The following is a 16,938-nucleotide window of genomic DNA, read 5'->3' as shown; positions in this document are numbered from 1 at the left end:
TTTGCTGTATATCTGACCAGTGTATACATATGACTTTGCTGTATATCTGACCAGTGTATACATATGACTTTGCTGTATCTGACCAGTGTATACATATGACTTTGCTATATCTGACCAGTGTATACATATGACTTTGCTGTATCTGACCAGTGTATACATATGACTTTGCTGTATATCTGACCAGTGTATACATATGACTTTGCTGTATATCTGACCAGTGTATACATATGACTTTGCTGTATATCTGACCAGTGTATACATATGACTTTGCTATATCTGACCAGTGTATACATATGACTTTGCTGTTATCTCCTGTACTCCAGGGTTCGATCACTTACGATCTCTACACCCCTGGATATCTCATATGAAATTGAAGGCAGCTCAGCTGAAAATATTTGACAATCACAGACCAGCAAAGATTTCCTTTGAAGACTACAGAGAGAGCGACGGCCAACTTCAAAGCCACATAGTCAACCACAGTGTACCGTTATACGGTTCTTTTGATGTACATCAAAGGACTAAATTACTGTTCTGTTCTGTTGCCTCCAGTTTTACGATGAGATAGTCCAGGGTGTAGAGATCGTAAGTGATCGGAACCCTGGAGTATCGAGGATGGACCGTGTATACATATGACTTTGCTGTATATCTGACCAGTGTATACATATGACTTTGCTGTATATCTGACCAGTGTATACATATGACTTTGCTGTATCTGACCAGTGTATACATATGACTTTGCTGTATATCTGACCAGTGTATACATATGACTTTGCTGTATCTGACCAGTGTATACATATGACTTTGCTGTATATCTGACCAGTGTATACATATGACTTTGCTATATCTGACCAGTGTATACATATGACTTTGCTGTATCTGACCAGTGTATACATATGACTTTGCTGTATATCTGACCAGTGTATACATATGACTTTGCTATATCTGACCAGTGTATACATATGACTTTGCTATATCTGACCAGTGTATACATATGACTTTGCTATATCTGACCAGTGTATACATATGACTTTGCTGTATATCTGACCAGTGTATACATATGACTTTGCTGTATATCTGACCAGTGTATACATATGACTTTGCTGTATCTGACCAGTGTATACATATGACTTTGCTGTATCTGACCAGTGTATACATATGACTTTGCTGTATATCTGACCAGTGTATACATATGACTTTGCTGTATCTGACCAGTGTGACTGAAATAAAAACCTCTATGTGGCTGTTATAGGTGTGCAGATGATTGTGTGTCCATGGCCTTGTGTATATCCCTCCTATGTGACTAAGACGTATGGAAGCGACAGATCAATCGTTAAAAATGTGTAAACAGGTTGATGGGGAAAGAGCTATACTGAGCTTGACACACTGGTGTAGAGAAAAGCCAGCACTGCCAGGCGAGTTGTGAGGGGACACACTTGTGTTGGTATATCTGTGCTTGTATTGATTAAACTGACCAATAATCTACCTACACCAACGTGTACACGGACCGCTGACCTGAAATAATCTCTAGCTATTCACCACTGTCTAGCTAAAAAAGTTACTTCATTGTCACTGATCTAGCTCCATATTGAGTCCTATCGTGGGACTACAGCCTAGTGAGGGCTCCTCTCAGCCAACATGGATCTCATAAGCGTTACTGTGTCTCCATGAGTCTCTGATGTCAATCTAATAATACCAGGGTCTCGATTGGTTTGAGATGCTTGACCACAGCTAGAAGTCTCGTCTTGACAGCAATGGCTAAGTCAAGGTTGTTCATAGGCCAATTAGGTCACTTTGCAAATGGGTTGAACCCAGGTCCACAAGTCACTAGCCTGTGTCTTCTCAAACTCATATTTATTATAAAATAGTTCATGGCATAATAAATATACTTCTTTCTTTGTCCATCTTTCCATCTATAAAGTGTCATTCTTCAATCCCTTCATGATCAATTTCTTAGTTTTGTTGGGTATACTGTCGCTGTGTGTAGGTTGTTGGTTTATTTTCAAGTATGTTTACTCCAGCTTTGTAATTGATGCACTGTTTATGTGATTTGGGTGTAAAACTAAAATAAAACCAATCTTCAATAAGAAAGTTGTTTTAATGTAACTTTACATAAACATTAAATAATTGAATATCCAATTTATGGAATTGTGCATGTGTAAATAAATTAATAAATATGACTGTTTAAATATCAATTACTTTTGAAACTTTAAGAAAATAAGATATATAGACTGTCAAGAAGAGATTATAGCTTTGTAGTGTACTGTTTGGAAACAGTTGATTAAATACAAAGTGTATTTAGTCGGCGAGTGGTAGATTCGTGGAACTCCCTTCCAAACTTAGTAGTAGAAGCCCGTACTCTGAACTCGTTTAAAAACCGACTGAACACTCACTTGAATTCAGTACCATGTAAATTTTACCCCAGTTTTTATATGGCACAACCCGACAATAATCTAGTAAATGAACAAAACGCGCCACAACCAGCTGGAACCAGCTAACTACAGTGTCTAAGACGAGGTAACAGGTAAATACTGTTCAATAGTTATAGTATTCACACTCACAGACTAGTAGGGCTAACTTGTAGTCACATGATCAGTCTATGGGCTATATATAGTAGTCATGTGACTTCAATAAGTGAACACTGTTTATCTTATATGAACACAGAAAATGGCCAGTATGAAATTCATCACAGCTTATCATTCAGGTACAACATCTTTTGTTTGTTTATTGTTATGTTGTTGTTGATGATAGCATTTACTTCATAGGATCTTCCTTGACTATTATAAATAAAACTTTTCACTGTTTTATGTGAGGTATAAAGATTGTGCTGCTGTTTTAGTTGGGTAACAGCGAGTAGAGTGGTGGCCTATTAGTAGGTCTGGTTAAAGACTGTCATAGTTATTATGGTGATATCTAAATCAAACTCATCTTCAGATAAAATTTGGTTTTCCTATGTACATGTAATTTCATTTAGTGCAGTAGAGTTAGAAATCGGGTCTTATATCAATGCCAGTGCTAAAAAGGATCTGGGGACTGTGTAAACACAAGCACTGATACCAAATATTTTATAAAATCCTTAATATTCGTTCTACTGAGGATGTACAAGTGCATTTTGTTTTTGATATAGTTCATTGGTAATAACTGTTTTAAACCAGGATTGATAGTGTTTCAGAGCTAAATGAGTAAATTATCCAACTGAATCCAACAATGGTCAAATAGATCTATAAACTACCAATTCTGTATGGAAGTATGTTTTAAGTTGTTGAAGTTTGTTGGATGCAAAATAAAGTGTCTTTACCAATTGAACTTTAATGGAGCACCATAGCATCTTTATCCTGGTTAACAGCTGTGCTAAGTCTTAACATTGTCGAACATACTATTTATCTGTTTGATTGGGTATGTAGTGTAAGTTTTAGCATCACACAATGTTCTGTTGATTACAAATAATTACTACTTCTGGTTGCAGGCCTCAAAGTAGCACTTGGGAATGACTAGCCAAGTGGCGAGTGACCTCTAAATTTTACTCGCCAAATGTTGTCAAGCGAAATTTATAAGTTTCAAATATTGATTTGATGTGTTAAAAGCTTTATTGCGACACCTTACACTATTGAGCAAGCAGATACAAATATACAAGTATTAAAAACATGAAAAACATAATTTTGTGTTGGTCAAAACTCTTTTTATTCAACAACTGCAATGTCCCACCAAACAGCCTCTGTACTTCAGCTTCCTTTTTGTTTTAAACCATTTTTCAATCTGTTTACATTTCTATATACGGTAATATAAGTAATTTATATATAAATGTATAGTAATTATCAATATATCTCAAATTTATTCAGTTACTAACTCATATCTCGCCGATTAGGGTTATAATATTTGATTTTAAATTGAATAAATTGGGCCTAATACCTCAGGCAGTCATGTACAAGCTTCCAAGAGTCCGTTTTTCGTTGCAAATGTCTACCAGCGGCTTGGAATTTACACTGTAGTTCTGGCTTGGCAATTCTACACATGTATGCATTGACGAACTTCATGTGCATATCTTGCAATGTTTGAAGCGATAACAGTATCATGAATGTCTTACTGTCTTTCTGTGTCACACAAGCGTCTGTCTCTTTCGTAACAATCAGTAGTTGGACACAAAGTCTATTTTGCCGGCCATTGATTAATTAATAATCTGTTCACACATCTTTCAAAACATCGTACCTTCGTCATGTCTTAGCCACAACATTCATTCAGCCATGTCGAAGCGTTTGCTTCCTGTCGATGTATTGGCTTCAGTCCCATTTTTCACATGAATCCCGAGTCAAATCTGCCATTGTTTTCTGTTTGTTTTGACTTTTTAAAGCCAAAACAAGTCAGGGGGATTTGCCCTGGCCTTTTTGCCGCCACATTGCTACTGATACACGCTGTAGGGTCATCAAGACGCTTTACAGCATGCAGTAATTATGCTTTTAAGCGCTTTTCTGACACAGATTAGATATATGTTACTACTAAAAGAACCGAACACAAAATAAATCCGGAAATATTTAGGAATTTTTTACTCGCCGTTTGGCGATATATCGTTAATTTTAACTCGCCTTTGGGAATATTTACTCGCATATGCGAGTAAATTTCTCTCAACTTTGAGGCCTGGGTTGGCCCCTCAAAGTGCTCAATCACATATGATTTAAAGTGTTTTAGGGAGTTACCAATTTTAATTATTTTAAGTGTTTTTGGGAGTTACCAATTTTAATTACTCCAGTATTTTTCACCCTTTTTGGCCACATTGATACCTTATGTTTTTTAGCTCACCATCATCAGATGATCACGTCACATCATCATTCAGGGGAGGTAGCTCTTGTCAAATTAGACTCTGTGGAGATTGGGGGAACTTTGACTGCAACTGTCACAATTAGATCTTGTACATTTTGGGACTGATAGGTCAACATGATGGTTGACAGAAAGTACTGAAGGGATCTGTCTCAAATTTTATGTGCAGGTTCACCAAGGGGTTTAGTTGTGCATATTGCATTTTAGGACCGATCGGTCAACAAAATGGCCGACAGGCCTCCATCTTGGATTTTGATAATTGAAGTTTGTTACCGCTATTTCTCAGAAGGCATTGAAGCGATCTGTCTCAAATTTTATATATAGGTTCCCCAAGGGCCTTAGTTACAAGTGCATATTGCATTTTTGGACTGATCGGTCAACAAGATGGCCGACAGGTAGCCATCTTGTATTTGGAAAATTGAAGTTTGTGTTACTGTTATATATCTCAAAAAGTACTGAAAGGATTTTTCTCAAATTTCATATGTAGTAATTTGTAGTAAAATTTTGAAAAGCAGAGAAAAGATCCATCTTTCCATTGTCGGATGTAAATCATTCTTTGGTGGGCGCCAAGATCTCTCTGGGATCTCTTGCTATTCTCACAATTTGCATGCTATGTCTCAAAAAACACATTATCTGGTAACCTAACTTAAACAACTTTATTTATTTTCAGTCCCAGCAACAACAGTTACCACAACAGGGTCCAGCAGTTATGATGAGTCCCCCTCAAGTGCCTACTTCTTCCTCTAACATACCTCAACAGCCCCAGCAGGTTAACATGGCCGGCATGCCTGGTCCCCTCATGCACCAGGCTGTGGCGCCCTCTGTTCCTCAGGGGGTGCCCTCAAATTTGCCTTCCAATATGCTACAGATACAGCAGATGGGCCAGGGCCAGCCACAGCCCAACTCACAAGTACCCATGGTGGGTTTCCCACCTATGGACCAATCAGAACACATGGATAGTCAGATGACTGGTTCAGTCACGACAAGTACGCCCAGCGGCAAAAAGTCTAAGAAAGCAAAGCAACAGCAGGAAAAAGCCAACAGGATTGTGGCAGAGGCTGTTGCTCGTGCGCAGGCCGCTGGCAACACTGGTTTACCTCCCTTATTAACACAAAATGCTGGCATCCCTTCCACAGTGGGGGATGTTACAACACCAGAAATTCGTGATGAGGATGAAGATGAAGAGGGAGGTAAGAAAAAGAAGAAAACAAAGAGGAAGAAGAAACCAACAGAGCCAAAGACTCCTAAGACACCCAAATCAAAGAAGGCTAAGACACCTTCTGCTTCTATTACGTCAGAGCCAGTCAGTGTGGAGAAAGAGGAAGCATTCAACACAGACGACAAAAGTGATGAGCTTATTGTAGACATAGAAAGTACAAATCCTTCTACACCAGAAAAGAAGAAACCCACCAAGAAACCAAAGTCGGAATCCAAACCAAAGTCATCAGTCAAAAAGAAAAAGAAGTAAGTGATATCTGAAATATTATTCTCCATGTCTTGTTTCTTTCTGCTTGATTTTATTAACCCTATAAATTAATTTGTTTGATATTGATAGTAATTTCAGATTTTGAAAGCTGTTAATTATAATTGCACATAAAGACTGGATAATTGCTTCAATAAGGAAGTTCATGTAACCTCCTGTAAGCTATTTACTGTGAACTGGTGCATTCAGATTAGTAATTCTACATGTAATCAATTTTGTGTTAGCTTTGCAAGCATAAATTTCTTCACAGTGATTAAACTTTGTGCCATATTTAGAGCTGAAAAAAATGTGTACTATAAAAGAAGGAAATTAGTCTTATGTGCTAGAGACATAATTTAACCACACAAAAAAAAAAAGAAAGAAAAAAAATTTGATGTGACAATCTCTATGCCCTCAGATTTAATTTACACACACATAAAAAATAATGGGTGACAACAGGGAATGTCTCTATGTCTACTGTTTTTCTCCATCTGTTTTTGATTTACAAATGCCTGGTATGATCCATTCACGGCGTTATGATTCTGGGTCTGATTGATTTGTTAGTATAGATACTACTAAAACTGTAGTGTGTGGTAGTGATGTGCTCCAGATTGATTTGTTAGTATAGATACTACTAAAACTGTAGTGTGTGGTAGTGATGTGCTCCAGATTGATTTGTTAGTATAGATACTACTAAAACTGTAGTGTGTGGTAGTGATGTGCTCCAGATTGATTTGTTAGTATAGATACTACTAAAACTGTAGTGTGTGGTAGTGATGTGCTCCAGATTGATTTGTTAGTATAGATACTACTAAAACTGTAGTGTGTGGTAGTGATGTGCTCCACATTGATTTGTTAGTATAGATACTACTAAAACTGTAGTGTGTGGTAGTGATGTGCTCCAGATTGATTTGTTGGTATAGATACTACTAAAACTGTAGTGTGTGGTAGTGATGTGCTCCAGATTGATTTGTTAGTATAGATACTACTAAAAACTGTAGTGTGTGGTAGTGATGTGCTCCAGATTGATTTGTTAGTATAGATACTACTAAAACTGTAGTGTGTTATAGTGATGTGCTCCAGATTGATTTGTTAGTATAGATACTACTAAAACTAGTGTGTGGTAGTGATGTGCTCCAAATTGATTTGTTAGTATAGATACTACTAAAACTGTAGTGTGTGGTAGTGATGTGCCCCTGATTGATTTGTTAGTATAGATACTACTAAAACTGTAGTGTGTGGTTGTGATGTGCTCCAGATTGATTTGTTAGTATAGATACTACTAAAACTGTAGTGTGTGGTAGTGATGTGCCCCTGATTGATTTGTTAGTATAGATACTACTAAAACTGAAGTGTGTGGTTGTGATGTGCTCCAGATTGATTTGTTAGTATAGATACTACTAAAACTGTAGTGTGTGGTAGTGATGTGCTCCAGATTGATTTGTTAGTATAGATACTACTAAAACTGTAGTGTGTGGTAGTGATGTGCTCCAGATTGATTTGTTAGTATAGATACTACTAAAACTGTAGTGTGTGGTAGTGATGTGCTCCAGATTGATTTGTTAGTATAGATACTACTAAAACTGTAGTGTGTGGTTGTGATGTGCTCCAGATTGATTTGTTAGTATAGATACTACTAAAGCTGTAGTGTGTGGTAGTGATGTGCCCCTGATTGATTTGTTAGTATAGATACTACTAAAATTGTAGTGTGTGGTAGTGATGTGCCACACTGATGTGCCACACTGATTCCTGTATGATTATAAGCAGTATTAGTTGACCTAATGTATGTAATTTGGGATGATTTATTGTTAGGGGAAGTTAACTTGTCAGTCTTGTGTTAAATATGGCAGGATTTGGGGCATCAGAGCATAAAACAAAAGACATTTATGTGATAATTTTATATAGGCCACTGAGCCTGAACTGGCTTAGCTATCAAATGATCATCATTTGGATAGGTGTATTATACAGGTAGGTGGAAACAGGTGAAAATTCAGCTCACACCTTGCTGTTAATCCTTTATACATCATTTATAAAAAATTCTGTTATCTCATTCATGATTGCCGATTTGGGTTAAAACTATAGAATGTCACAAAAGTATTTATCACCATATATATGAAAGGGGCAAATTGAGCTATTTCACTTTTCCAAAAGAGAAATCAGTACAGGTATACTTTACAACATTTCATAGCCTATACTGCTAAAATTCAATTTCCATGCCAAAAAAAGGGGCATCGGTGGCAGAGTAGTTAAGATATCTCAACATATTACCACAAGCCCTCCACCTCTGGGTTGCGAGTTCAAATCCCATGTGGGGCAGTTGCCTTGTACTGACCGCTAATCAGTGTTTTTTCTCGGGGGTACTCAGGCTTTCTTTCCACCAACAAACCTGGCACATCCTTTCATGACCCAGGCTGTTAATACGGCATTAAACTAATAAAACCCAAGCCCCCATGCCAAATCACTGTTATGATTATATAAAATTAACTTAAGATTTTAATAACAACAAAAAAACAGTGTTTAGTGATTTTGAAAAGAGAGAAAAATATATAATTATATAATTCAACTTGATTTGAAAGATTTTGAGGAGTTATTTTGTTTTAACACGGAACATTGAACTTTAAAATTCAGTTTAAATTATATAACTAATAATCACGAATTGCATTATTTTACCATGGAGCTGTATAAAGACTGGCTACATGTGTGAAATAATCCAGACCATTCTGATCGTTAATACCCAGCCAGGAAAGAGAGGGGGGTATAGTCTTATCCATGCTCATCCTGTCCCAGCTCAATTTTCAAATGGAGGAGGGAGCATTCATGATGTCTTAGACATTTCTAATTAATGTAACACAGCTCTTTGAGTGAATGAATTGTTTGAATTCCAGACCACCAGCCACCTTTATGAAGTTGAAGAAGAGGAAAAGAGGTGCATCTTCTGACGGTTCAGATGTGGAATTAAAGATTACGCCACCTCCATCTCCTGTTGGGGATGATGATGGACTTCAGGTAGAGTTTCATCTTCTAGGTCTGACCAGGACCTGTTGCACCGCATTATGTTTCGTCCTGTTTATATAGAGGATTGGGTATTCATGTCTTGAGCATTTCTAGTTCTGAAATTTTAAAAATTCAGAAAAAAAAAGTTGTTTGTTGATAGAAAATTTACTTAGAATTCAAAGTTGACTTATGTAAGAATCTTGTCAGGATTTATCTGCTTGGGGGATTAATATTTCGACAAAAGTCTGTCAAGGTCATAGTCCTCATTCAAGGTCGAGATAGAATAAACTTTCATGTGCTGAAAATTTCGAATAAAATCCGTAGATTTACGTAAATATATTCATTTCCTTGTTAGAAACGGCGATCGGCCCGAAACACCAAGAGGAAGAAGTATATGGATGATGTGGACCTGAATCTATCTGAGGATGATAACCTGGACATCGATGTGGAAGGGACAGATGGTGCCATTATGAAATCCTTGGACTCTGTAAGTTAATGCTTACTGGAGTAATACTTCATTAAACAATATACGATAGAAATGTCTGCTTATAAATTCCTTATCACTATTCAAGGTAGGACTATAGATTTGCCATATTAAAAGAAACATGCTTTTCCTAAAAATCTGGCATAAAAAATTCTTAACTATTTCAACTGTAGAGCATCATGAAGTAAACTCTGTGATTTTGCTGATCTTTGAGAGTGGGGAGAGAACAAGAAAAGTTGTTAGGAAACAATTCTTCTTAGGAAACAATTCTTCTTACTTAGTGTGTTGTCAAATAATCAATATTGAAAAGTTCTTATTTATATTTTGATTTAATGTGTCTTTAAAGGAGAAAATGTTTGTTATATGTAATATTTGTGTCTACAGGAGAATGCTGTAGAAGAAGACAATAACATTGTAGTTGAGAAGATTCTGGGTATGAGGATGAGGATCCCTGACAAAGATGTAAGTTCTATCACCAGGTACCATACATCTGTGGCAATGTTCCTAGGCAACTCAAGTCTGCAGTTATCAGTGGATTATGTAGGGATTTTTACCATAGTTGTGTTACTACGATATATTATTATTGTCCCATCATGAAATAAAAGGGAACACACAGTATGTGTTATATCTCACACCCCGTCCTGACTTTATTAATGGAGACAGACATTTATGTCTTGCAGACAATTTTAGTTGTTAAAAAACTGTTATCAAGTAATTCCAAGTTACAGAATAAAATTAAATCCATTGATAAGAAAAAAAGTTCTTTACCTGTTTTAATTGATTTTAAGTCGTCTATTAATTGTACACAGGTGGATGTGGAGAATGAAGACGAGCCGCCAGAGGAGGAGGTGGAGGAGTTCTACGTCAAGTACAAAAACTTGTAAGTTATTTTTATTACCATGGTAACTTATTCCCTATCTTAATCAGTGCTAAAATGTAATACAGGTACAGCTGATCCTCATTATCTGACTTGGCAAAGAACTTAACACATATCTGTGTCATTTCATTGGTGACACAGTCCCGACCAAACTTTACATGTATCATCTGAATTTACATAAATTGTTGGATGATTTTTTTTATGGTCCCGTTATGGTATTTATTGCAATAATTAGATGGGAAGCGAAACAAACAAAAAAACATGCACTGCATGTTGAATGATTTTTTTATGCTGTATACGTGTGTAATTTTACTGCTTTCTGCTCTTGTGTGATATACCATTCATTAACATGTGTTGGTAGAGGAGACGTTGTAAGTTAATTGTGTTGCAACATTGTGACACGATGAGATTTTATGTGAACCGTAACTATGTTTTCAGTTCTTACCTACATTGTGAGTGGAAGACGGCAGTGGAGATGTACAGGGATAAGAGGATACACCAAAAGATCAAACGCTACAAGATGAAGAAGCTACAGTCCAGTAATTATTTCACAGAGGTATGTTATAGCTTATATTGGTCACCCGTTCAGATACAGTGTCTACATTAATGTAATCTGTGATGGTCATACATGATACTTTTCTGTTTTACTTATAACAAAAAAAAAAGTGAAAACAGTATGAGCAAGCCTGATGAGGGTGGCATCCTTTAATACATAGCTACTGTTAACAACTGAACAAAACATCAGATATAAAATAATTTGAAAGATAGATGATGATGAAGATTTTCTTCACAAATCTTCATGATATATAAGTATTACTGGTAACACAGCAAGGGAGAACGTTCTTTGGTTGCCGACACAGATGTAATGTGATGCTTCGTTACTAAAAACTTTTTATACCTTTGCAGATGGACGATGAAGAACTCTTCAATCCTGACTATGTGGAGGTAGATAGAGTACTGGAAACTTCAGTAACAACAGATCCAGCTACAGATGAGAAAACCACTCATTTTCTAGTCAAGTGGCGGGGACTCCCATACGAGGATGCCACCTGGGAACTTCAGCAAGATGTTGACCCGGAGAAAGTTAAATTTTTCAACCTGTACAAGGATCCACCTGATGAGGACGACAGAGAAGTATGTTATAGGTTCAAAGGCATAGAAATTGAACACAGCTATTTCAGTCAGTCTCCCTTAACACATTAACTTTGGATTAAATCATCTATTTTTACAATTCAATAGTTCAAAAGTTTTGATTATTAGAGTATATTTTGCTGTATGATGGGGTGCACAGTTTGCCATTTTCTATTTATATTTTGAAAAACATGAAAGAGATAGATCTTGTTCAGAAAAAAAAATTAAAAGATCAGCTTCAAACAGGAATTTATTGTTGTAATTTGAAACATTTTAAAACATAAATGAAATGTTTTATTGTATGAATATTGAGATACTATTATAAAAGTTGTATTAATTTGGATGTTTAGCCTGTTGAGCGCCCCAAATCCAGCGATTGGAAGAAGAGGGACGAGACTCTTGTATACAAGGGAGGTAATACAGTGCGCGAGTATCAGTTGGAGGGTGTTAACTGGCTAACATTTGGCTGGTACAACGGGTAAGTTTCTGTATACTAATTAAATTAATATTCCCTTAGAACTGTATTAACTGAATCGTTATTTGTTAATTATGTAGTTTCAAATTGTCTTTATTCTATGAAATAGCAAATGATTAAGCCAAAAAGAAAGCCTGCTGAAAAGAACTTTCTTCAAGTCAGATGAGAAATTGGAAAAAATCTTCTAAACTTTATACTGTTGTATTAGATAAAAACAGATCTTTTCTTTACTTTATTAAAACATGTTTATTGGTGTTCACTGTGATAGGTAACTAATGGGGATAATTGATAGAATTTCTCTTGATGGTAATTTATATTCCTTGCAGACAAAATTGTATCCTTGCTGATGAGATGGGGCTCGGTAAAACTATCCAGAGTATTACATTCCTACATGAGATATTCCTCTATGGCATCAAAGGCCCTTTTTTGGTTGTCGTGCCTCTGTCTACTCTTGGTAACTGGCAGCGAGAGTTTGAGACGTGGACTGATCAGAATGTTATAGTGTACCATGGAAGGTAAGAGCTTATTTTATGATAAAAATGTAGACATTTTATTGGTACCCATAAAATTATTTAATAATCTTAGTAAAAGAAAACAGGTTGAAGATGCAAGGGCACAAACTATTTTGATTGATTGTTGTATTTATTGTCCACCATAGTCTAGCCTGATTAGATATGTATTTTAATATTCTCTTTACAAAAAATGCAAAATAGGCATTATATGCAATGAAGAAGCCTATCTAATACTGTGGTATGTTGATTAATATGGCATTAGTATCATTATATTGATAAGATGACCAATATCTGTTTGTAGTTCGGTGAGTAGGAGCATGCTGCAGCAGTATGAAATGTACTACCGGGATTCAAACGGCAAAAAAATCCCCAACGTCTACAAGTTCCATTCTCTGATCACCACATACGAATGTATTATCTCTGACTGTGATGTCCTCAGCGCTATTGACTGGCGTTGTCTCATCATCGACGAGGCCCATCGTCTCAAGAATAAGAACTGTCGACTCATGGAAGGGCTTCGCATTATTGATTGTGTAAGATTATTTACCACATTATCAATGGTCTTAAAAACTCAAGAAAAAAAAAAGAAATCTATCATACTTTTAAGCTTTTCCTTCTGACAGGAAGTCTTGAAAGTTATAACAGTCAGCATGAGTTGATGTCTATCCTTATTTATTAGTTCCAGAGTTCTAAAGAATATTTATGACTAGGTATATGAGGTGCTTGTTTAAAGTTTAACCCTGTATTCATAATAATAGATGTTCACATTTCTCCATGCACATAACCCAGGCATTTTTCTATGACAGCTATAAGATTCAATATTTCTGTTTTGTGTTTAATTGGATAGGAGCACCGTGTGTTGCTAACGGGGACACCTCTCCAGAACAATGTGGAAGAACTCTTCAGTCTTCTTAACTTCCTCGAACCAGAAAGGTTTAGCTCTGTCAACAGTTTCATGGTGGACTTTGGTGATCTGAAGACTGACGCTCAAGTGGACAAACTAAAAGCTGTAAGAATTCACTGTGGAAAATTGTAAAAACTTAATCAAATGTAGTAATATGGCTGCTTTGCCACTGATTGTTAATTCAATGTAACTTAAGCTTGAAAGCTCATAGCTCTGATTTGCAAAGATTTTGTTGGTCAGGTCAATTTGAATTTTCTTTCAAGCTCGATTGATACAATTGATTTCCTTGTGATGGTTAGAGTAATATAGTTATTGCAATGCTTGTCCTCAGTTGCTGAAGCCTATGATGCTGCGTCGGTTGAAGGAGGATGTCGAGAAGAACCTAGCCTCCAAAGAGGAGACCATAGTTGAGGTAAGTTATCATGACGTCTGAAATGGGAAATTTTCTGTCCTACTGTAAACGTGGAAATTACCGCAGGAGGGAAATTTTTACTAACTACACAAACATTGCTTAATCGCCAACCCCCTGTGTGTACTATTTTGTACATGTATGTGTGTCTTTTTGCAAAAATAACAATACAGTGAAATGTTTACAGGTGGAAATCGTGAAAATAAACACTCGTGAATATATTGTATTATTTTTATCAACATAAACTGCTCTGTAGGTATTTATCAAAGTGTGTTGGAAAGTCATTTAATTTCGTAAGTTTTTTATTCCAAAAAATTCTGATTTATCTTAATCTCTTTCTTTCAGGAAAAGATGAAACAGTAAAGAATGAAAATAGTATATTAAATAAATAATATGTTGCAATTCTTATATTTCAAAAGGTGGAACTGACCAACATCCAGAAGAAGTACTACAGAGCCATTTTGGAGCGAAACTTTAATTTCTTGTCAAAAGGAACGGGTAGCTCAACCAATGTTCCCAACCTACTCAACACGATGATGGAGCTCCGTAAATGTTGTAACCATCCGTTCCTTGTCAAAGGTAAAGTTAGCATTCATACAATATAATACAAAGAAATGGGACTAATTCACGTACCACCTGATGTCCGATCAGGTTTGTGCGGGACTATTGTTTCTATTGGAGATGGAAGGACGTCAAAAGATGATATCTCGTGCTTACATCATTTCAGCGGGAAGATTACAAAAAGTCACTTTCCATCACCAATGGAGATGCTAGTCCCGCACAAACGTTATTGGGTATCTCGTGGTACGTGAAATAGTCCCATTGAAATCGAGACTTTCACCTAGATTTGGTGCTTTAAGTTAGTGTATCATTTCTTCCCTGTTCTGTTTTGCTCCTTTTGCTAGATATGATTTTAAATAATGTATGAAAGATATCTAAATCTGAATTCTACAAAATTATTGAAATGCTACTCAATGATACAGGCTAGGAATGAGACTTGTACCTATGGATTTAACCAGTCATTTATAAATTGGTTGTTGTATTGAAGTGTTTAATTAATTCAGGGATATACAACAATTGAATTATTGATAAGATTTTGATAAATTTCAGGTGCTGAAGAAAAGATAGTGAGTGAAATGAGGGAAAAGCATGGCGCCACACAGGAAGCTACATTCCTCTCCATGGTCAACTCAGCTGGAAAACTTGTCCTGTTAGACAAGTTACTGCCTAAACTCAAACAAAATGGTCACAAAGTTCTCATCTTCTCTCAAATGATAAAAGTGCTAGATATCTTAGAAGACTACCTCATTCATAGAAAGTAAGTAATGCATAAAGAAACTGCCGATTTGTGGGTTTTATCATGCGTTGTTCCCAAACTCTTCTGTAAAGATTCAGTTCAAATGTAACCATTTAAATTATGTTGATACATTGATAATAGAAAATCTCTAGGATGAGGAGACAAATCGTTCACGAACAATACTTGTAACTGAAGGTTTTGGTCATTGCTTAATCTAGGTCATCCCAAGTGTAGTGTAGCAGAATTGTACACTATTTAAAATTTACTTTTCACCTGCATCTCAGAAAAAAGATTTGTTTCATTCAGAATTGTTGTAGGCTATTTTTTTCTCATGAACAATTCTTCTTTATTTTGTGGTGAATTAAATCATTAATTTTTATTTCTAGGTACCTTTATGAAAGACTTGATGGCAGAATCAGAGGAAATATTCGTCAAGAAGCAATTGACCGATTTTCCAAGCCAGAGTCGGACCGCTTTGTTTTTCTCCTGTGTACACGTGCTGGTGGTCTGGGTATCAATCTGACTGCTGCGGACACAGTCGTTATCTATGATTCTGATTGGAATCCTCAAAATGATCTCCAGGTAAGTTACCGAATCACAGAAAGTTTTTAAAAAATCTTTAAATTGTGTTTAGGATGACAAAATTTCAAAATGAATGCTATAAAAAACATAAAAAATCAGAGCAAGTCATATAACAAAAACAGCAATACATTAGAACACTTCTAACATTAGTACATTTAACAGTAATTTGGGGATAAAATCGGTAATTGTGAATGTTTTGAAAACTTTGATCACCAAAATATCTTCCTTTCATGAAACAAATGATGGAAAAAAAATTGTTTGAAAATAGAGTATAGATTGTATGAAAAATTAAATTTTGAAAAATTAAATTTAAAATAAAATGGTATAATTATTTCTGAAATTTTCAGGCTCAGGCAAGATGTCACAGAATTGGACAGAGTAAGGCTGTGAAGGTGTACAGACTGATTACAAGGAACTCTTACGAACGTGAGATGTTTGACCGTGCCTCCATGAAGTTGGGCCTTGATAAGGCTGTTCTACAGTCAATGGGTGGAGAAAAGAACTCACCGGTAAAATTAAAACTTGAATTTTCCAGATAGCTGTCCTATGGAAGGAGAAGATTCGTAATTTGATGAATATGATTGTCTCTTTTCACAAAATTAGCATATTCCGGTACATTAAATCAAATGCTAGCTATTAAAGTAAAATCTGTCTTGTAGTAATTCATTATAGCAATTGCATAGCATAACTTAGTCATATTGATTTAAAACTGTTTATTTCTAACCAAAACAAATACGTCTTTTTGTTCAGAATTGAATCTGAATTGTCACAAGAGTTACTAGAAAGAATTGTTTATTTTTCCAGCAAGCCCAGATGTCCAAGAAAGAGATTGAAGAACTGCTAAAGAAAGGTGCGTATGGGGCTTTGATGGAGGACGATAATGATGGTGATAAATTCTGTGAGGAAGACATTGACCAGATCCTACAGCGCCGTACACAGGTCATACAGATCGAGTCGGAGGGAAAGGGATCCATTTTCGCCAAGGTAGGAAGCCTATTCCAT

General features: G+C 36.0%; 1 protein-coding gene across 3 annotated transcripts in view; it reads left to right on the top strand.

The window, feature by feature from the left end:
- Positions 1–16,938, top strand: part of LOC138315435 (chromodomain-helicase-DNA-binding protein 8-like) — a 49,279-nt gene that overhangs the window by 9,014 nt on the left and 23,327 nt on the right. For all 3 annotated transcript variants that reach the window (XM_069256464.1, XM_069256460.1, XM_069256463.1), the window contains exons 3-19: positions 5,480–6,273; positions 9,157–9,277; positions 9,621–9,752; positions 10,134–10,211; positions 10,559–10,629; positions 11,065–11,182; positions 11,533–11,760; positions 12,108–12,235; positions 12,559–12,747; positions 13,046–13,277; positions 13,592–13,753; positions 13,980–14,060; positions 14,477–14,636; positions 15,168–15,375; positions 15,741–15,936; positions 16,284–16,445; positions 16,741–16,920. In XM_069256464.1, coding sequence (XP_069112565.1) covers positions 5,480–6,273; positions 9,157–9,277; positions 9,621–9,752; positions 10,134–10,211; positions 10,559–10,629; positions 11,065–11,182; positions 11,533–11,760; positions 12,108–12,235; positions 12,559–12,747; positions 13,046–13,277; positions 13,592–13,753; positions 13,980–14,060; positions 14,477–14,636; positions 15,168–15,375; positions 15,741–15,936; positions 16,284–16,445; positions 16,741–16,920 — 3,240 coding nt within the window. The remainder of the gene's footprint in view (positions 1–5,479; positions 6,274–9,156; positions 9,278–9,620; positions 9,753–10,133; positions 10,212–10,558; positions 10,630–11,064; positions 11,183–11,532; positions 11,761–12,107; positions 12,236–12,558; positions 12,748–13,045; positions 13,278–13,591; positions 13,754–13,979; positions 14,061–14,476; positions 14,637–15,167; positions 15,376–15,740; positions 15,937–16,283; positions 16,446–16,740; positions 16,921–16,938) is intronic.

This window comes from Argopecten irradians, chromosome 2 (assembly GCF_041381155.1).
Source record: "Argopecten irradians isolate NY chromosome 2, Ai_NY, whole genome shotgun sequence".
In the NCBI taxonomy this organism is placed as follows: Eukaryota; Metazoa; Mollusca; class Bivalvia; order Pectinida; family Pectinidae; genus Argopecten; species Argopecten irradians.
The sequence above is the reverse complement of the archived record's forward strand: the minus strand, read 5'-3'. Positions and strand labels throughout refer to the sequence as shown.